The sequence below is a fragment of the Rana temporaria genome, chromosome 13 (assembly GCF_905171775.1).
Source record: "Rana temporaria chromosome 13, aRanTem1.1, whole genome shotgun sequence".
Taxonomy (NCBI): Eukaryota; Metazoa; Chordata; class Amphibia; order Anura; family Ranidae; genus Rana; species Rana temporaria.
The window spans coordinates 78,468,508-78,490,473 of NC_053501.1; the positions used below are offsets into that span (position 1 = coordinate 78,468,508).

Sequence of the window (21,966 nt, forward strand, 5' to 3'; positions counted from 1 at the left end):
AACAGCAGTCTTAATAAGAGTATATAGGGTGTGAAATAACTGCTGACATAGGTGTATTGACTGGGCAGCAGCAGCAGAAGCAGCAGTAGTATTAACAGTAGTAGTTGATACAGAGTCATATCACATGGGCAGGAGGTGCCATGATGAACAGCAGTAGGAATAGGAGTATATAGAGTGTCAAATAACTGCTGACATAGGTGTATTGACTGGGCAGCAGCAGCAGAAGCAGCAGTAGTATTAACAGTAGTAGTTGATACAGAGTCATATCACATGGGCAGGAGGTGCCATGATGAACAGCAGTAGGAATAGGAGTATATAGAGTGTCAAATAACTGCTGACATAGGTGTATTGACTGGGCAGCAGCAGCAGAAGCAGCAGTAGTATTAACAGTAGTAGTTGATACAGAGTCATATCACATGGGCAGGAGGTGCCATGATGAACAGCAGTAGGAATAGGAGTATATAGAGTGTCAAATAACTGCTGACATAGGTGTCTTGACTGGGCAGCAGCAGCAGAAGCAGCAGTAGTATTAACAGTAGTAGTTGATACAGAGTCATATCACATGGGCAGGAGGTGCCATCATGAACAGCAGTAGGAATAGGAGTATATAGAGTGTCAAATAACTGCTGACATAGGTGTATTGACTGGGCAGCAGCAGCAGCAGAAGCAGCAGTAGTATTAACAGTAGTAGTTGATACAGAGTCATATCACATGGGCAGGAGGTGCCATGATGAACAGCAGTAGGAATAGGAGTATATAGAGTGTCAAATAACTGCTGACATAGGTGTATTGACTGGGCAGCAGCAGCAGCAGAAGCAGCAGTAGTATTAACAGTAGTAGTTGATACAGAGTCATATCACATGGGCAGGAGGTGCCATGATGAACAGCAGTAGGAATAGGAGTATATAGAGTGTCAAATAACTGCTGACATAGGTGTCTTGACTGGGCAGCAGCAGCAGAAGCAGCAGTAGTATTAACAGTAGTAGTTGATACAGAGTCATATCACATGGGCAGGAGGTGCCATCATGAACAGCAGTAGGAATAGGAGTATATAGAGTGTCAAATAACTGCTGACATAGGTGTATTGACTGGGCAGCAGCAGCAGCAGAAGCAGCAGTAGTATTAACAGTAGTAGTTGATACAGAGTCATATCACATGGGCAGGAGGTGCCATGATGAACAGCAGTAGGAATAGGAGTATATAGAGTGTCAAATAACTGCTGACATAGGTGTATTGACTGGGCAGCAGCAGCAGAAGCAGCAGTAGTATTAACAGTAGTAGTTGATACAGAGTCATATCACATGGGCAGGAGGTGCCATGATGAACAGCAGTAGGAATAGGAGTATATAGAGTGTCAAATAACTGCTGACATAGGTGTCTTGACTGGGCAGCAGCAGCAGAAGCAGCAGTAGTATTAACAGTAGTAGTTGATACAGAGTCATATCACATGGGCAGGAGGTGCCATCATGAACAGCAGTAGGAATAGGAGTATATAGAGTGTCAAATAACTGCTGACATAGGTGTATTGACTGGGCAGCAGCAGCAGCAGAAGCAGCAGTAGTATTAACAGTAGTAGTTGATACAGAGTCATATCACATGGGCAGGAGGTGCCATGATGAACAGCAGTAGGAATAGGAGTATATAGAGTGTCAAATAACTGCTGACATAGGTGTATTGACTGGGCAGCAGCAGCAGAAGCAGCAGTAGTATTAACAGTAGTAGTTGATACAGAGTCATATCACATGGGCAGGAGGTGCCATGATGAACAGCAGTAGGAATAGGAGTATATAGAGTGTCAAATAACTGCTGACATAGGTGTCTTGACTGGGCAGCAGCAGCAGAAGCAGCAGTAGTATTAACAGTAGTAGTTGATACAGAGTCATATCACATGGGCAGGAGGTGCCATCATGAACAGCAGTAGGAATAGGAGTATATAGAGTGTCAAATAACTGCTGACATAGGTGTATTGACTGGGCAGCAGCAGCAGCAGAAGCAGCAGTAGTATTAACAGTAGTAGTTGATACAGAGTCATATCACATGGGCAGGAGGTGCCATGATGAACAGCAGTAGGAATAGGAGTATATAGAGTGTCAAATAACTGCTGACATAGGTGTATTGACTGGGCAGCAGCAGCAGAAGCAGCAGTAGTATTAACAGTAGTAGTTGATACAGAGTCATATCACATGGGCAGGAGGTGCCATGATGAACAGCAGTAGGAATAGGAGTATATAGAGTGTCAAATAACTGCTGACATAGGTGTATTGACTGGGCAGCAGCAGCAGAAGCAGCAGTAGTATTAACAGTAGTAGTTGATACAGAGTCATATCACATGGGCAGGAGGTGCCATCATGAACAGCAGTAGGAATAGGAGTATATAGAGTGTCAAATAACTGCTGACATAGGTGTATTGACTGGGCAGCAGCAGCAGAAGCAGCAGTAGTATTAACAGTAGTAGTTGATACAGAGTCATATCACATGGGCAGGAGGTGCCATCATGAACAGCAGTAGGAATAGGAGTATATAGAGTGTCAAATAACTGCTGACATAGGTGTCTTGACTGGGCAGCAGCAGCAGAAGCAGAAGCAGCAGTAGTAGTATTAACAGTAGTAGTTGATACAGAGTCATATCACATGGGCAGGAGGTGCCATGATGAACAGCAGTAGGAATAAGAGTATATAGAGTGTTAAACAACTGCTGACATAGGTGTATTGACTGGGCGGCAGCAGCAGCTGAAGCAGCAGTAGTAGTATTAACAGTAGTAGTTGATACAGAGTCATATCACATGGGCAGGAGTTGCCATGATGTACAGCAGTCTTAATAAGAGTATATAGAGTGTGAAATAACTGCTGACATAGGTGTATTGACTGGGCGGCAGCAGCAGCAGAAGCAGCAGTAGTAGTATTAACAGTAGTAGTTGATACAGAGTCATATCACATGGGCAGGAGTTGCCATGATGTACAGCAGTCTTAATAAGAGTATATAGAGTGTGAAATAACTGCTGACATAGGTGTATTGACTGGGCGGCAGCAGCAGCAGAAGCAGCAGTAGTAGTATTAACAGTAGTAGTTGATACAGAGTCATATCACATGGGCAGGAGTTGCCATGATGTACAGCAGTCTTAATAAGAGTATATAGGGTGTGAAATAACTGCTGACATAATTGTCTTGACTGATCCAAAGGAGTCATGGGAGAAAATCATGTGGTCAGATGAGACTATAATATAATTTTTTGATCATAATTTCACTAACCGTGTTCGGAGGAAGAATAATGATGAGTACCATGCCAAGAACGCCATCCCTAATGTGAAGCATGGGGGTGGTAGCATCATGCTTTGGTGGTGTTTTTCTGCACATGGGACAGGGTGACTGTACTGTATTAAGGAGAGGATGACCGGGGCCATGTATTGCAAGATTTTGGGCAACAACCTCCTTCCCTGAGTTAGAGCTTTGAAGATGGGTCGAGGCTGGGTCTTCCAACATGAGAATGACCCAAAGCACACAGCCAGGATAACCAAGGATTGGCTCTGTAAGGAGCATATCAAGGTTCTGGCGTGGCCTAGCCAGTCTCCAGACCTAAACCCAATAGAGAATCTTTGGAGGGAGCTCAAACTCCGTGTTTCTCAGCGATAGCCCAGAAACATGACTGATGTAGAGAAGATCTGTGTGGAGGAGTGGGCCAAAATCCCTCCTCCAGTGTGTGCAAAGTTGGTGTAAAACTACAAGAAATGTTTGACCGCTGTAATTGCAAAGAAAGCCTACTGTACCAAATATTAACATTGATTTTCTCTGATGTTGAAATAGTTATATTCAGCACTGTAAATACATCAGGTCCGGGGCTTCATCAGGGAATGCATGGCAAGGGACCCTTCAGCGCCCTGAACCGACGACGGGTGCCAGAAAGTCACCGCCGATCCAGGACTCATTCATCTTTATGAATGTGAGTCTGTCCACGGAGTCTGTGGACAGACGGGTCCTCTTGTCCGTGACCACCCCACCTGCCGCGCTGAATGTCCGCTCAGATAGTACGCTGGAGGGGGGGCAAGACAATAACTCCAGCGCATACTGAGCGAGCTCGCGGCAGGTGTCCAATCTGGCAACCCAGTACTCCATGGGGTCGTCGGTGCTCATACTGTCAGAAGCACCGACGGACGCCATGTAGTCTGCCACCATGTGGGCCAGCCGCTGGTGGTGACTGCTGCTGCTGCTGCTGGTGGTGGTACTGGGTCGCTCGGTTTGGAAGAACATCCTCATCTCTTCCATTAGGTCCCCTGCTCGGCTGCAGCTGGGTGCAGCCACCTGCTGGGTGAGATGAGGGGGGACAACTGGAGGCCGGGGAGTTGCCTGCTCCAACCGTCTGACAATGGCTGCCTGCAGTTCCTCCATCCGGTGCTGCCTCCGGCTGGCTGGGATGAACTGCTCCAGTTTCCCCTTGCACCTGGGATCCAAAAGGGTGGCCATCCAGAAATCATCCCTCGTCTTGATGGTCTTAACCCGGGGGTCCCTCCTGAGGCATCTCAGCATGTGGGCAGCCATGGGGAAGAGCACAGCCCGCTGTGACTCCTCAATGCTGGCCAGGTGAATGAGGTGCGACTCTTCTTCCCTGAGGCGCTGCTGGTCAAACTCAGACATGCCCAACCCCCGGACTATCGGTGCCCCCAACACCGGCTCTCCCTCCTGACCAGGCCCTGACTCCGGGACGACACCAGCAACCACCTCCTCCTCCTCTTCATCATCATCCTCCTCCTCCTCCTCCTCCTCCTGGTCCTGGCCCTGGTCTCGGTGGAGCATTGCTGACTCCTCCTGCTCCACCAAGGCACTCTCCCCAGCCTCGAGCAGGCGATCTAGTGTCCTCTCCAGCATGAACAGTATTGGCAGCACGCTATTGAGGCCAATTTGCTCACTGCTGACCATCTTGGTCGCCTGCTCGAAGGAGGACAACACTTGGCAGACCTGGTTTATCTGCCCCCACTGCGCACAGGCGATGAAAGGGAGTTGTGGTGAAGCCCTCTCAGTGCCTAGTTCCATCAGGTACTCCCTCACCGCCCTTTGCTGCTCCCACAACCTCTTCAGCATGTGGAGGGTGGAGTTCCACCGCGTCACACTGTCCACAATCAGCCTGTGAAGGGGCAGATTGTACTTCCGCTGCAATTTGGACAGGGACGCGGTAGCGGTTGGGGAGCGCCTGAAGTGGCTGGCAATCCTACGCGCCTTTGCCACAATGTCACTCAACCCTGGATAAGTGCGCAGGAACTTCTGCACCACCAGGTTGAGGACATGTGCCAGACAGGGCACGTGCGTCAGACTGCCAGCATGGAGGGCGGCGAGTAGGTTGCTGCCGTTATCGCAGACAACCATACCTGGCTGGAGCCTTCGGGGTGTCAGCCACTTCTGGACCTGAGCTTGAAGTGCTTTCAGCACTTCTTCTGCAGTGTGTCTCCGGTCCCCTAAACTAACAAGCTGGAGCACGGCCTGACAGCGCACGTGCCCCACACTTGAGTAGCTACGGGGGCGCTTGCTGGGAGGCTCAGCAGCTGCGGAGACAGTGGCTTGAGGGAGACCAGCAGTTCTCCCCTGGACACCCCGGGGCGGCACCACAAGATCGGTTGCCGACGATCCCTCACCGACGCCTCGGAGGGAAACCCAATGGGCCGTGAAGCTGATGTAGCGTCCCTGCCCATGCCTGCTGGTCCAGCCATCCATTGTCAGATGAACCCTGTCGCTGACAGCGTGATCCAGCGACAGGGTTACATTCTGCACAATGTGCTGGTGTAGGGCAGGGACACCAGTCCTGGCAAAGAAATGGCGGCTGGGGACACGCCATTGGGGTTGGGCCTGCTCCAACATCTGCCTGAAGGGGTTGCTGTCAACTATGTTGAAGGGCAGCAGATGTTGGGCAATAACCCTTGCCAGGAGCCCATTGAGGGAACGCACACGTCGGTCTCCAGGGGGGAAGGGAGTGGTGCGGTCAAAGGCGTCTGAAATCGACGCCTGGCGCCGGACGGCAGTGCGGGACACAGACGTGGAGGGTGCTGTGGAAGTAGAGGTCTGGCTGCCGGTACCAGTACCTCTACTAGAGGGAGCGGGGGGGCATGACCTGCTGGAAACAGATGAAGATGTGGCAGGGGCTGCTGTACCCTGCTCACTTGTGGTGGTGGCGCTGCTACCACCACCACGCTTCATCTCGTCATACAACGCCCAGTGGTTTATCCTCAGATGCTGGTTCAGGGCTGTGGTACCCACCCGAGCCAAACACTTCCCTCTCTTCACCCTCACTTTACAACTCCGGCAGATGGCCACGGTAGGGTTGTCTGCCACCAGGGTAAAGAAATTCCAGACAGGTGACTTCAGCACCGCCCTCCTGTCAGATGGGGTGACGCTTACTTGCACCTGCTGGGATTCGGTGCGCACAGGTGGAGCTGCCTGCTGCTGCTGCTGCTGCTGCTGCTCCTCCTCCTGACACCTCCTGCTGCCATCACCAGTGGAGACCCTGACGATGGTCTCCCTGGTGGTGACCTGGCGCACCGTTTCACCAGGGTGCCTACCTTCCCCGTCGTCACTGACGTAGTGAGCCGACGCGTCAGATGGCAACCATGATGGGTCACCCTCTTCGCCCCCAGAGATGTCAGACCAAGGGCTGAGATGTGTTGGTCTGAGGGAACCACGTGACATGGAGCCTCTAGCCTGGCTCCGCTGTCCCCTCACCCACGCCTGGGTCTGACTAGGTGCTGCTGTTTCCTGCACCAAAACAGCAGCACCAGTTTGAAGGGATGTCTCTGGGATACTGCCAGCAGGTATCCCATCCTCCTCATCCATCCCTTCAAAAAGGTCCTGACCATCAGGACAGAGCTGGAGGTCTGCCTGATGCATGGCCTCCCCCAAGAGATCCCTATCACTGTCGCTGTCGAACAGTAAGATGCTGGACTCTTGGGGGCTGGGGGGGGGTAGTACAGGCAACGGTGTAATGGTGGTACTACTGTGAGTCGGGACCGACGACTCAGTGGCACTGCTGTGCCCCATGTAGTCCACCACTACTTGAGCCTGAGATGGCAATATCGGGCGGCTGCCCGATGGGAAGAACTCCCGGATCAGGCGTACTCCCCTTGCACCCGTTTCTCTACCACTAGTAGGGGCACGAGAGGTACCCCGTGCTGGCAGCGATCCAGCACTGGGAGTAACTCCCCTACCCCTGCTGCCACGGCCACGGATGCCGCTCATAATTGCTGATATGTGTGTGGGGGGGTTAAACTTTATTGGGGGGGAAAATGTGAACAAAATGTGTTTTTGTGTTTTTTTTACAAGACAGGCACGCAGACAAAGACGTACACAGACAGCTACTAAACTATAAGAAAAGTAGTACACCAGACAAGGACTACAAAATTAAAGAAAAAAAAAAAGCACTAAACAAACACTAACTTTTTTTTTTTTTTTTTTTTTTAAACACAAAACACAGACACTAAACACACACTAAGCTAAGCTAGATGAAATAAATGTACACTAACAGTGTGTACACTTACTACACAAAATTTAACTAAACTGAACACAAAACTTAGCTTTTATAAAAGCTCTTTAGGGAAAACTAAACAAAATTTGAACTGAGATGCCTATCAAATATCACTGAACAGCGAACCTGCAAGATCTAACAGTAACACAAGATGAACAAAACTTAGCTTTTAGAAAAGCTCTTTTATAAAGCTCAGCAAAATGTGTTCTGAAATCTCTTGCAAATATAACTGAACAGGGAGGATTGCAGGATCAAACAGTAACACAAATGAAAAAAACAGCACAAAACAGCACAAAACGTAGCTTTGAAAAAAGCTCTTGGGTCTATTGCTTTGAAAAAAGCAGTTGATATACTGGAAAAGATCCACTGGAATCACTAAATAGCAATGCTGGTGATGATCTAAATCAATCAAGAACAAAGACACAGGAAACCAGGAACACAGAAACAGCCTCCACACTCTATAGCCAGCTTCTGAATCTGCAATGAAATGGTGCTGGGAGTGAGCTTATATAATGTCCATGCAGGCAGGTTCCTATTGGTTGCTAACCTGTGACGAGTGTGGAAGGAGAACTCTGATTGGCTCTGATGCAAAAGGGCGGAGCAAATAATCGCGCAATATTCCTATTGCCGAATATTCGCATTGCGAATATTCGGCAATATAAAATGATCGCTTCAGCTACTCGGCCCAATGGCTCTAATCATACCAGCAATGCTTTCAGACGTCTATGGAGATCACTAGGATGTGATCTGTTTTAAAAATGAAACTGTAAAAATCGCTCTGATGCGGAAGATCGGGGCGAGGAAAATAATCGCGCGATATTGCGTTTGCCGAATAATCGCATTGCGATCTTTCTGGAAAATTCAATGAACGCTTCAGCTACTCGGCCCAGGGTCTCTAATGATACCAGCAATGCTTTTAGACGTCGATGGAGATATCTAGGATGTGATCTGATTCAAAAAAAAAATTGTAAAAAATCGAATATTCGGAATTGCGAATATTCACTGCGAATTTCGAAATATAGCGCGATTTCTCGAATATGCTATATTCGAGTCGAATATTCGCAATGCGAATATTCGTGAGCAACACTAGTTATTAGTTGCACTGAGTAAATACAATTGGATAATACAAAAACTGTGTGTCTTCATTTCAGGCCGCACAGCAACAAAATGTGATTTGTTTAGGGGGTGTGATTATTTTCTATATACTATATATACTCGCTGTACATTATATATATTGTGATATATGTACACTAAACATGACGAAGGCCTAATGGCTGAAACTCAGAGTTTTTGGCAATTTTTCACCTGTTTTTAATAAATGCATAAATGCATTTTAAAAGGAGAAGTCCAGCCTGAGCTCGTTTGGCTGGGCTTTTCCTATGGGTCACAGGAGTGCAATTCGTTTTTCATGCCTGTGACCTGTTTTCAGCCGAGAGCCGTCTGAAGTCGGCTCTCTGCTGACGTCACACAGGTCAGTCCAGGCACCGTGTCATCCAGAGTCTGGATCTGCCAGGTACCTGGACTGATGGCCGTCTCAGCAAGCCGCTGGGATGGACGCTTCCCACCCTTCCATAGCTCAGCGCTCCAGTGAACGTGGAGAAGCAGAGCAGGAGAGCTGCCGATTGACAGGCAGCAGCTCTCCGTTCGGGGAACTGTGAGAACCGAGACATCGTCGGTGTTCGATGGCTCGGTTCTCTGTGCAGAGGCGGCAGGGGACAGATGCAGCAATGGTCCAATGCTGCATCCACCTAGGTAAGTCTGATTGATTATGGGGGGGGGGGAAATCCCATACTTCTCTTTTAAAGCCCATGCACTCGCCTTTTACCTTTTTCTGGTTGCTTATGGAGGCTGTAGAGACCTTTTCAGGCCGAGTGCCCTGTGTTTGTGTCAAGTGGAAGATTTCTATCAGGAGGTAGAAGCTCGGTCACACCTGATGTAGAATAATACATTTCGCCCAAAATTTATAAAGAAATTAAATTTTTTATAGATTTTGTAGCTGAAAGTAAAAAAATATATATAATCGCAAAAAATAAAAAACCCAGTGGTGATCAAATACCACCAAAAGAAAACAAACAAAATTTGTTTGGATAAAAAAGGATCTAAATTTAGTTTGGGCACAGCGTTGCATGATCGGCAATTACCAGATAAAGTAGCACAGTGCTTAATAGCAAAAAATGATGTGATCATGAAGGGATAAAACCTTCCAAAGCTCAAGTTGTTAAAAGGAGTGGTATATGGCCATATTACAAGTGAACTGGAGTGGAGTTAATTATAAGGTTTACCTTCATTTTTTCCAGATGAGAGTCCTTTGTGGAAAAGTCTAAAGACATCTTCTTCATTTAGCTTTGGCAAGTTAGTCAGATTATGAAGGATGTAAAGACCAGAATGGCTGTCCAGACTATTCAAGTAATGCAATAGATCTTTCTTGGCAACACAGTGACTGTAAAATACAGGATGGAATTAGTAAAAAGTTTATTTATTTAAACCAAAACAGTTATTTTTGTGTGGTTGATGCATTTTTTTCTTTTGGAACATGCCAGCATGCTTGGGTGTTCTATTATTTAGATTTAAGAGAGACAATGGGGTTGATTTACTAAAAGGCAAAAAACCCTGTGCACTGCAAGTACTGTAAGTGCAGTTGCGATAGATCTGAGGGCAATCTCTGAAATGAAGGAAAGCTCTGTTGATTTCTATCATCCAATCATGTGCAAGCAAAAATGCATATATTTGTATTTACCTTGCATGTTCCCTCAGATCTAGAGCAAATGCAGTGCACAGACTATTTGCCTTTAGTAAATCAACCCCAAGGTCTGACAGGAAGACAAACATATCTGGTAACAGATTACTGTAGGTGTTCAATAATAAAATGTGCTCACAATCCTCTAGGACCCCACTGCAGAGAGAGTAAAAGTGGGCATGAAGAAGGAAGTAAAAAAAACTGCACCATTACTATGGATATACTGGTGGGGTGTCATTTGCAAGAACCAGTAAGAGGAGAAGTTCTACAGCAATTACATAAATGTAAAACTGGAAAATTAAAAACTCAGAGGCATGCAGTGCAAGATGATTGCAAGTCAGTCCCCTGCTGAGATGGACAGACCATGAGTGTTTTCTGTAACCCGTTATCTGTTGTCAGTTAAAGTGATACTAAAAACACTCACTGTATAATTTACATTGTCCCCTCTATTTCTGTATGTGGATGATGACATTGTATTTTAATAAAACAAATCCTGCCTAAGTACCCTTTTCCTAATCTATATACAGCTGTCGCATGACCCAGATCTTTCCTAGCCTGTCTGCAGGGAAAAATAAGCAGGAGGTGCTTCTAGTCCTCTGCCACTGATAACATGTTTAAAATAAAATAAAACATTTGAAATACAGATTAAAAATAATAAGATCAATAACCTGTCTTAAATTGTCATACAGATATATATTTGAACTAAAACTTCATTTGTCTTTGGTAATAACATGGTATGGGTGGATTTCTGCCAGCTGTGTCACGCCTCTCCAGCCTGTGTCGTACAATAAGAGGGTAAGAGGGAGGTGAAGGCACCATTAATCTACATGTAATATCCTGCCCCCCTGTTGTGCTTAGCTGGTTAATGGGCATGGAGGAAGGAGTAGCTGTCATTTACCACTGTGTATATGCCCACATGTGTGACTCTATAGTCACATTGATTGCTCAGATGTGATTGGGAGGAAATGCTCAGCATAGAAACTTACTAAAAACTAAGCATGTACAGAGTTGCCACAACAGCTGCAAAATCCCTAGCTGAATTGGGGACATGGACAGAAGGTAGAGAGAGAAGCAGGATCAACCAGGTTGCAGAATACAGGAAATGAATCTCATAGTGACTGAGTATGAACAGCAGGTAATGTAGCATTTATTGATCGTTTTAGCCTACTCCTATTTCTCTTAACGATCTTGAAGTTTGTAAACATACTCTGTGAAGATCCCCACATATACAGTATATACTTCCTTGAGGACATATTCACTATGCCATGTTGGTAGGCACTGCAGTGTCATACATTTCACAGCGTTTACCTTCTGAGGAATTGAAAGGAGAGGTTGTAGGAGGTGAAGTCAGTACAGTAATGTTTGATTGCAGGCAGCAAGACACCATAGGATATGTAGGCCTTAGAAATTAAATGTAAACATCCAAGGAGAAGTTACAAAGCATGCAAGGAATCCAGAAGTTTTGGCAAGAACCGACCAGCAGACAAGGTTTTTCAAGTAAGCTTATATTGGATTGTCAAAAATAACTATTGTTTTCGTTGCTATTACAATGCTTTTGTTATAAATGAAAGTTTGTACTGTGACTGTTGATTTCCTTTTAAAAAATGTTTTTCATTCTTTTTAATTGTGTATGAATACGGACGATTTAACTGGTACTCGAGGGGTGTAAATTGTGTAAATCTGTTTCCTTAGACCCCTTTCACACTGGCAGGGCGCGGCCGTTCGCACTAAAGCGACGCTTGTTTTTGTGGCACTTTAGTGCTGTTTTAGCGGCGCTTTTCGGCCGCTAGTGGGGTGCTTTTTACAAAAAAAAAAAGTACAGTTTTGCAACACTTTCCATTTCCATTCATTGCCATGGGTAGGGCATTTTGGGAGCGCTATTTACAGCGCTCCCAAACTGCCTCAAAGATGCTGCTTTCAGAACTTTTCGTAACGTCATGCAAGCGCACTGCTCCAAGTGTGAAAAGACACACTGAGTTGTATATGGAGATCGTTCAACAATGGTATACAGTAAAGACTGTATTAAGTTACCAAAAAAAGGCAACACTGGCCCACCCTACCAGACACCAATAAAAATGGTTAAAACACACAAGGCACAGCAGGATCTCACACATAAATGCAGATAAAAATTGATTTTCCCCAATATGCTTCCTAGTGTCTTGGTAGGAGGTCCTTGATTGGCAATGCACAACTTGTCCCTAATTAGGGACTGTTGTAGGCTATATGCAACACTGACACCTCCTTTACCTCCGACACCACTATGTCACGGGTCTTTGCTGGGTTATACCTGTTTTGGAAGTGAATGCATATTATAGTTTTACTTAAAGGAGTTGTAAAGGAAAAAAAATGTTCACCTTAATGCAATCTATGCATTAAGGTGAAAAAACATCTGATGATGGCGCCCCCCCCCCCCCCTGAGCCCCCGTTTTACTTACCTGATCCCTCGAAAGTCCAGCACTTGGTCCCGAGATTCTCTTCGCCGCTCAGCCTGGCCGCTGATTGGCTAGAGCGGATGGATTAAGAGCAGCGCAGCCATTGGCTGGCGCTGCCGTCAATCACATCCAGTGACGGGGCGCACTGAGGGGCGGGGCCAAGTGATACAGTGAGCGGCTATGGCCGCTCGCTGTATCACGGGAGCACACCCGCAAGAACTCATCACCATGCGAGCTCTCTCGCATGAAGGTGATGAGTTCTTGCGGGGAGGACCAGAGACAGCCGCCGATGGACCCCAGAAGACGAGGATCAGGGCCACTCTGTGCAAAACTGCACAGTGGAGGTAAGTATAAAATGTTAGTTGAAAACTTTTTTTCCTTTAGTAACCCTTTAAGTGGAACTTCATTAATTTTTGTCATCTTTCCTTCAATTGAACCTTCTGTCCTTGCTTTGTAATCATTGGAAATCAAAACTAATTTGGTGGCAGTAAACCCCTTCTTCTGTATACTTCCTCTTTAATTGCTGATAAAACACCTAGGTGTACGACAGTATCCTGCATTGCACTGACTCCCAGGAGAGAAATGTCAGATATCCCAGCAGTGCTAGTTTCTTCTCATCTTTTCATTCACACTCCTGAGAGTTAGCTGTAGAGTAGGGAAGGCGAGGATGAGGGGGGCGTGGAGACGCAGGAGAGCTGAAGACAACCAAGGATGGCTACAGGGTTGGATGAGGGCGTGGATAGGAGGAGACTGAAAGGATCCATGTTCTTTCAGAGAAGTAGAATTTCATCTAGTCTAGTAAAAGGAAGATTGCTCTCTTTTTTATGTGCAGATTTCTGCCCTGTACACTTATTACACCCTAAAGGCCAGTCTGCACAATCAAAATATATAAAAATAATTACAGCGCCATTACAAATTTTAAATGTGCATATAGAAAAAAAAATAACAAGATTAAAATTAAATTAAAAGTAGATACAAACCTGTTTTGTTCTATACACCATTCTACAACTTCCACTTGAAATGAAAGACCATCACAAAATTCTTTTAATATGGAGTCATTGCATATTTCCTAAAAATGACACAAAAATTATTGTAAATAAATGAGGATTCATGAAATTTTGTTCTATTGCATTGCATTTGTGAGCAAACCTATGATCGGCATAGAAGGAATATATGAAAATACTACTATGATTAGCATGAAATTAAGCATAGCTATGTCCAGTAGCCTGTTTACCCATTGAGGTTGCCAAGCATAACACAAGCAATAAAGATAAATACACAAAAATTAGAAAAATAAGTCCCGATTATTACAAAAGAATATCAATCTGTAAACATTGCCCCAGATAATAAATGCTCGTTTACACTTGCTTTGATTTTAAAAAACATATTAAAGCGCCTGCCGTTTCAACATGCATTTTGTATGTGTTTTTGATGCTTCTGTGATTTTTTTTTAAGCTTTAATGAAGTCTGACAGATGCTGTGTGCTCATTTTGTATAAATGCCCTGTGTGTTGATTATCGATTTGTTTTATTTGTTTTAAAAGGGGCTCAGTAAAACCCTAGCTTAGGTAGTACCAACCCCTCCGCCCCCCCCTCATTCGGTAATAAGCCCACTCAGCAGATCCTTGGCTCATTAGTGCACTTTTGTTCAGCAGATCCCCGCTCAATAGTATCCCCAGCTTAGTAGTAACCCCCAGCTCTGCTGGCCCCCCACTTAGTATTAACCCACAGCACTGCTGATCCTCCTCCCACTCTGGCCCTTGCTCACCTCACACTATATTACTACTATGCTGCACACCATGTGAGACATCTGGTAGTTTCTCACACTCAAGTCCCCCAACTCTGCTGATCCTCCGCCGCTCAGTCCTCTGTCCGATGATCCCTGCTCACCATCCACTATAGCGTTTCCATGTTGCGTACTGCCTGTGACATCTGTTAGTTGCTCCGCTCCGGTTCAGACCATGGCTCATCTTCCTGCTGCTCCACCCTACACACCATCTGCACCACTCTCAGTATATACAGCGTCTTGAAATAGTATTCAAACCCCTTGAAATGTTCCACATTTTGTCATGTTACAACTAAAAACTTAAATTTAATTTATTGGGGGTTTAGGTGATATACCAACACAAAGTGGCACATAATTGTGAAGTGGAAGGAAAAAGATAAATGGTTTTAATTTTTACAAATAAATTTGTGAAAGGTGTAGGGGGCATTCCAGCTCCCTTTACTCTGATACCCCCAACTAAAATCTAGTGGAACCAATTGCCTTCAGAAGTCACCTAATTAGTAAATAGAGTCCACCTGTGTGTAATTTAATCTCAGTATAAATACATTCTGTTCTGTGAAGCCCTCAGAGGTTTGTTAGGATACCATTGAATGTGTTCAGGGTTCTCTATGTGTCCATGCACACAGTCAAGTTTTTCTGTGTTTTTCGGCAGTTGCGTTTATGCTCGTTTTTTCAGAAGCAAAAAAATGGGTTCAGACGCAAAAGTTTTTCGCGTTTCAGACGCAAAACGCGGCTAAACTCAGCAAAACGGTATCAGCGTTTTGCCGCAATTTCGTTTATAGGCGTTTTTAAAGGTGACCTATTTTTTTACATTAGAAATCTCAAAAATTATGGCAAATGATGAAAAACCATTAAAAAAACTAATTGCTTGCATTGCAGACAATCCACAACTTGTGGCAGGTGACGTGGCCAGGTGACGTGGCCAGTGGAAAATCCACAACTTGTGGCAGGTGACATGGCCAGGTGACGTGGCCATGTCATGTGGCAAGTGGACAATCCACAATTTGTGGCAGGTGATGTGGCCAGGTGACGTGGCCAGGTGACATGGCCTGGTGACGAGGCAAGTGGACAATACACAACTTGTGGTAGGTGATGTGGCAGGTGACGTTGCCAGGTGACGTGGCAGGTGATGTGGCCAGGTGACATGGCCTGGTGACATGGCAGGTGGACAATCCACAACTTGTGGCAGGTGGCATGGCAAGTGACGTGCCAGGTGAAGTGGCAAGTGAACAATCCACAACTTGTGGCAGGTGACGTGCCAGGTGATGTGAACAGGTGATGTGGCAGGTGACGTGGCCAGGTGACATGGCCAAGTGACGTGGCAAGTGGACAATGCAAAAATTGTGGCAGGTGACGTGGCAAGTGGACAATCCACAACTTGCGGCAGGTGATGTGGCCAGGAGATTTGGCAAGTGGATAATCCACAACATGTGGCAGGTGACGTGGCCAGGTGACATGGCCAGGTAACGCGGCAAGTGGACAATCCACAACTTGTGGCAGGTGACGTGGCCGGAGATTTGGCAAGTGGATAATCCACAACTTGTGGCAGGTGACGTGGCCAGTTGACGTGGCAGGTGACGTAATCAGTGGAAAATCCACAACTTGTGGCCAGGTGACGTGGCAAGTGGACAATCCACAACTTGTGGCAGGTGACGTGGCCAGGTGACGTGGCCAGTGGACAATCCACAACTTGTGGCAGGTGACGTGGCCAGGTGATTTGGCAAGTGGATAATCCACTTGTGGGAGGTGACGTGGCAAGTGGACAATCCACAACTTGTGGCAGGTGTCATGGTCAGGTGACGTGGCAAGTGGACAATCCACAACTTGTGGCAGGTGACGTGGCCAGTTGACGTGGCAGGTGAGGTTGCCAGTGGCCAATTCACAACTTGTGGCAGGTGACGTGGCAGATGACGTGGCAAGTGGACAATTCACAACTTGTGGCAGGTGACGTGGCAAGTGGACAATCCGCAGCTTGTGGCAGGTGATGTGGCAAGTGACACGCTAAATACAAGTACACTGCTGCTCTCTCAGCTGCTACTCACTCTGGTCTCACAAAATGGGTCTTATGATGTTTCTTAACTAAACGCTTATAAAACGCAAACGCGGTAAAACGCAGCGAAATTCACGGCAAAACTGGCGTTTTAAATGCATTTTTTTGCGTTTGAAAACGTGTGTGTTAAAGGAGTTTGCATCTGTGTCTCGTGTGCATGGCCTTAGTTGTGCACTCCACAAATATGGAAGAGTGCCAAGAAGAAAGCCATTGTTGAAAGAAAGCCATAAGAGGTCACATTTGCAGTTTTCAAGAAGCCATGTTGGGGACACAGCAAACATGTGAAAGAAGGTGCTCTGGTCAGATGAGACCAATAATTTAACTGTTTGGCCTAAAAGCAAAACTTTGTGTGGTGTGAAAACACTGTACATCACCCAGAACACACCATTTTCCCTTTTCTTCAGCAGGGACAGGGAAGCTGGTCAGAGTTGATGGGAAGATGGATGGAGTCAAATACAGGACAATCTTAGAATAAAACCTGTTGGACTCTGCAAAAGACTTGAGACTGGGGCGGAGGTTCACCTTCCAGCAGGACAACAACCTTAAAGATACAGCCAGAGCTACAATGGAATGGTTTAGATCGAAGCATATTCATGTGTGAAAATAGCCCAAAGTCCAGACTTAAATCCAACTGAGAAACCGTGCAAAACTTGAAAAATTGCAGTTCACAGATGGTCTGCATTCAATCTGACAGAGCTTGAGCTATTCTGCAAAGAGCAATGGGCAAAAATTTCACCATCTAGATGGGCAAAGCTAGTAGAGACATCACCAAAAAGACTTGCAGCTCTAATTGCAGTGAAGGGAGGGGGGGGGGGGGGGGATTCTACAAAATATTGACTCACGCCACACTTTGTAAAAAAAATGACAGCCATTTATACATTTTCCTTTCACTTCACAATTATGTGCCACTTTGTGCTGGTCTATCACATAAAATCCCAATAAAATACAAGTTTTTACTTTTTAAGTTTTACAAGTTTTATTTCAAAGGCGCTGTATACACATGAACCAGAAGTGACTGCCGATTACATCTTTACAGTTTGCTTGTTAGTTTCCCACTGCACCCTGGAATATCTCATGGCTGCAATACCTCCAAAACAAAGTAAAGCCAACTCTGAATAAATGCCCCTCAAATGCTGCAGGTGCGGTTATCGAATGTTGTGATAGACTTCTATGGAGGCTTTAAGAAGCTGTAAAGCAGCAAGACAGACATGGGGTATAATTTTTTAAGCAAAGCAAACGTGCCAACAAGACTGGAAGTTAATACATTTTATTTAGGGGGTATATGGCATTCAGAGTGCTTTAAAAAAGTGTGTCATGCTCTATTTGCAGATAATATCCTGATGTTACTCTCATCCCCTCAAACAACACGGTGTTGTCTACTCAAAATAATGCACACCTTTTAAAAAGGGACATCCTAAAACATTTAACGTAAAAATGGCTTAATGTAGATCAATGTGTAATAAAGTGTCTTGTAAAGTGGTTGTAAACTCCCATAGATTAATTGTACCCATAGGTAAGCCTCTAATAAGGCTTACCTATAGGTACTGTAAATATCTTCTAAAGTGAACCGTTTAAGAGATATTTACTCTATATGCAGCCGATGAGGTCATTGGCGCATGTGCTCTGATTGAACGACTACCCGTGCGGTTCCTTCAGAGCCCTGTGCTGTGACTGGCGGCTTCCACGCGCATGCACAGGAGTGAGGTCACACGGCTCCGGAAAGTCACACAGCTGGAGTCCGCGGACCGGAAGGAAGGCGGATGAAGATGGATGCAGCCTCCAGCAGTGAGAATGCATCGGTGGAGGGCTTTGTATGCATGCAAGTTTCACATAATGTACTAGTATGTGATGCCTTTACTTTGCATGTCAGAAAATAATAAACTAGGGACATTAAGCTTGTATTTTGTTAACCAATTGCTGACCAGCTGCCGTCATTGTACAGCCGCAGGTCGGCTCGTTCCCGCGAATCGCAGTCATAGTACATCAACTCTGGAACTCTATTTTGTGGGCGAGCACCCACTGGCCAGCAGGGAAGCCAATCAGTGGGTGGGGCAGACTCTATGTTCGCCGGCCACCCACAATCGTTCCCTGTAGTGACAGAACGGGGGTCTGCTTGTGTAAACAAGGCAGATCTCCGTTTTGACAGGGCAGATCACACAGATCCCATCTTTCTAGCAATTTCATAGCAATGCAGGAAGACAGATCTGTGCGTTTCCACAGGCAGCCCACACCCCATACAGTTAGAAAACACCTGCAGGAGACACATGTAACCCCTTAAAGGTTAAAAAAACATCTGACGAACCAGCCCCACCGTTTACTTACCTGAGCCCTGGAAATTCCTGCGTCGAACGCACTTGATCACTGCCCGAGGCTTCTTGGCTCTTCATTGGATAGATTGATGGCAGCGCAGCCATTGGCTCGCACTGCTGTCAATCAAATCCAATAACGCAGCGCAGCAGGGGCGGGGCCGTGTCATACACTCGGTAGCTATGGCCGCCGACTGCATTTCAAAGGGAGCGCGCCCGCAAGCTTACCCCCTTGGGAAAGAGCTTCCCAGAGGGGGTTAGCTCTTGTAGGGAGGAATCGCGAGAGCCACCGTGAGACCCCAGAAGAGGACGTTCGGGGCCACTTTGTGCAAAACGATCTGCACAGTGGAGGCAAGTATAATGTTTATTTTTTGTTTTGTTTTTTTTAAACACGAACCCATAGTATCACTTTAATCGCCCCTGATGTTAACCTGTTCCCGTACGGTGTCATTAGTACAATAACTGTGCATATATTTAGCACTGATTACTGTAATAATGTTACAGGTTCCCAAAAAAGTGTCACAAATGTCAGTTATGTGTCCGATCTGTCACCCGCAACATTGCAGTCCCGCTAAAAATTGAAGATCACCGCCAGATCATTAGTAAAAAAATAAAATAAAAATGGACATAAATCCCCTATTTTGTGGACGCTATAATTTTTGTGCAAACCAATTAATATACGCTTATTGCGATTTTCTTTAACAAACATATGTAGAAGAATATATATCGGCCAAAACTGAGGAAGAATTTTGTTTATTTTTTGGGGGGGATATTATAGCAAAAAGTAGAAAATATTGCTTTATTATCAAAACTGTTGCTTTTTTTGTTTATAGCGCAATCTTGAATTTTTATAACAGCTTACCTGTAAAATCCTTTTCTGGGAGTACATCACGGGACACAGAGTGGCACAGTAATAACTATGTGGGTTATAGGCCTACCGTCAGGTGATGGACACTGGCACACCCAAGACAAAAAGTCTACTCCCCTATATAACCCCTCCCATACCGGGAGTACCTCAGTTTTGTAGCCAAGCAATAAGTATCCCCCAAAAGAGGGGCGGGAGCTCTGTGTCCCGTGATGTACTCCAAGAAAAGGATTTTACAAGTAAGCTGTTATAAAATCCTATTTATTTTTTTCGCACATCACAGGACACAGAGTACCATACTATGTGGTATGTCCCAAAGCAATGCCAATGAGGGGAGGTAGACACCAGATACAAAGTTGGGTGGAATGAGACGTGAGGACCTATACTGTAGCCTGCAGCACACTGCGCCCAAAGGCGATATCCTCATGCCTTCTTACATCCAACTCATAGAATTTGGTGAATGTGTGGACTGAAGACCAAGTTGCAGCCTTGCAGATCTGAGCCATGGAGGCTTGGTGGTGCATGAGGATATGGCTACCAGAAAGACCAACTTCCTAGTCAAAAGGACTAAGGGAATATGGAGTAAAGGCTCAAAGGGCTGCTTTTGCAATGCCGATAGGACCAAAGTCAAGTCCCATGGACACAAGTGGGACTTAACCGGTTGATTGATCCGTGTTACCCCCCTGGAAAAAAGTTTAAACTAGAGAGTGTGTAGTTAATGGCCTTTGAAACAATATCGACAAGGCCGAAATCTGACCCTCGATAGTACTTAAGGCTAGTTTCATGTCTACCCCTAACTGTAGAAAGTCTGGAATTTTGCCTATGACATGCTTACGAGGATGCCAACCTCTAGCTTCACACCAAGACACATATGCCTTCCAGACTCTATAATATATAATTCTGGAAGCTGGCCTTCTAGCGTTAATTATTTTAGACACCACGAACCCGAGAGCCCCCGATTCTTTAGAATGTGGGATTCAATAGCCAAACTGTCAAATTTGGAGTTTGTAAGGAAGGATGGAATATTGGGCCTTGTGAGAGTAGGTCTGGTCGAAGTGGAAGGGTCCATGGATCCCCCACGGACATCCTTATAATTTCTGCATACCAGGACCTTCTGGGCCACGCCGGAGCTACAAGAATTACCGGCTTTCTTTCCATCCTAATCCTGCGAAGGATTCGTGGCAATAGTTGCATTTGGAGAAACGCATAAATCAGTGAAAACGGACCCCAAGGAGTTACTAGCGCATCCGTTCCATATGCGAGACGGTCCCTTGTTCGGGACACAGAGTTGTTTACCTTTTTGTTGAACCTGGACTCCAAGAGATCCACGTCTGGGGTCCCCCATCTTTGACATATGGCTAGGAAGATGTCAGTTAGAAGGGATCGCCTCGATATATTAGCAAAATATGTAGGGGTATTCAATTTTATTTATTTTTATTAAATTTTTCTAAAACCTTCCGCCTCATGTTTGGGTATGCAAAATTGAGCTATATAATGTAATGATTAGGGTTGTCCCGATACCGATACTAGTATCGGTATCGGGACCGATTCCGAGTTTTCTCGGCGGTACTCAGCCGCCGATACCCCGCCCCGATACATAAATAGAATACTTTTTTTTTTTTTTTTACATCAAGCGGGCTGGTGAGCGGTGCATAGAGGGGGCAGTGAACGGGAGCTGAGAAGGGGTGAAACGAGCGGTACATGTGTGTAACTGTAATAATTAGTGATGCCATGTGTTTTGTTTTCTCCCCTCGAGCGGGCTGGTGAGCGGGTGCTTATAGGAGGCATGTAGCGGCAGCTGAGAAGGGGTGGAGAGAGCCGGCAACGATAATTATTGCTGGTATGTGACTGGGTATTACTTACTGTTTGTTTCCTCCCCTCGAGCTGGCTGGTGGACGGCTGAGAAGGAGAGCGCCAAAGATCATCCAATTAGCATGCATTTTCCTCACCTTGTGCTGCTAATTGATGAGAGGGCACTGGAGAGTGGGCAGGAGAGAGAGAGAGGGAGGAGAGTGGGAGGAGAGCAGGCGGAGAGCAGTACGAGCAGGACGGACATCGCAGAAGCAGGCAGCCCTCGCCGAGCAGGTAAGATTAGAGTGAGACAGTCAAGTGATTCAAGGCAAGCTGAATGAATAATGAGTGTCTAGTCATGCACAGTAATGCACATTCATTCACTGTTGCAATCTATGTGTAATTAATTGTCACTCATTGCATGTTCTTTCTGTGCTTTATCAATTGTATTTTCGGAATGTAGTTGTTCTAAATAGAAGTGTAGTGTACTGTAAAAGAAA

At 45.7% G+C, this 21,966-nt stretch overlaps 1 protein-coding gene across 2 annotated transcripts in view; it reads right to left on the bottom strand.

Annotated features, from left to right (window-relative positions):
• ZFYVE26 (zinc finger FYVE-type containing 26) overlaps nt 1-21,966 on the bottom strand; it is a 499,004-nt gene that overhangs the window by 359,602 nt on the left and 117,436 nt on the right. For both annotated transcript variants that reach the window (XM_040332529.1, XM_040332530.1), the window contains exons 7-8: nt 13,650-13,738; nt 9,783-9,940 (exon numbers count right to left, since the gene is read on the bottom strand). In XM_040332529.1, coding sequence (XP_040188463.1) covers nt 9,783-9,940; nt 13,650-13,738 — 247 coding nt within the window. The remainder of the gene's footprint in view (nt 1-9,782; nt 9,941-13,649; nt 13,739-21,966) is intronic.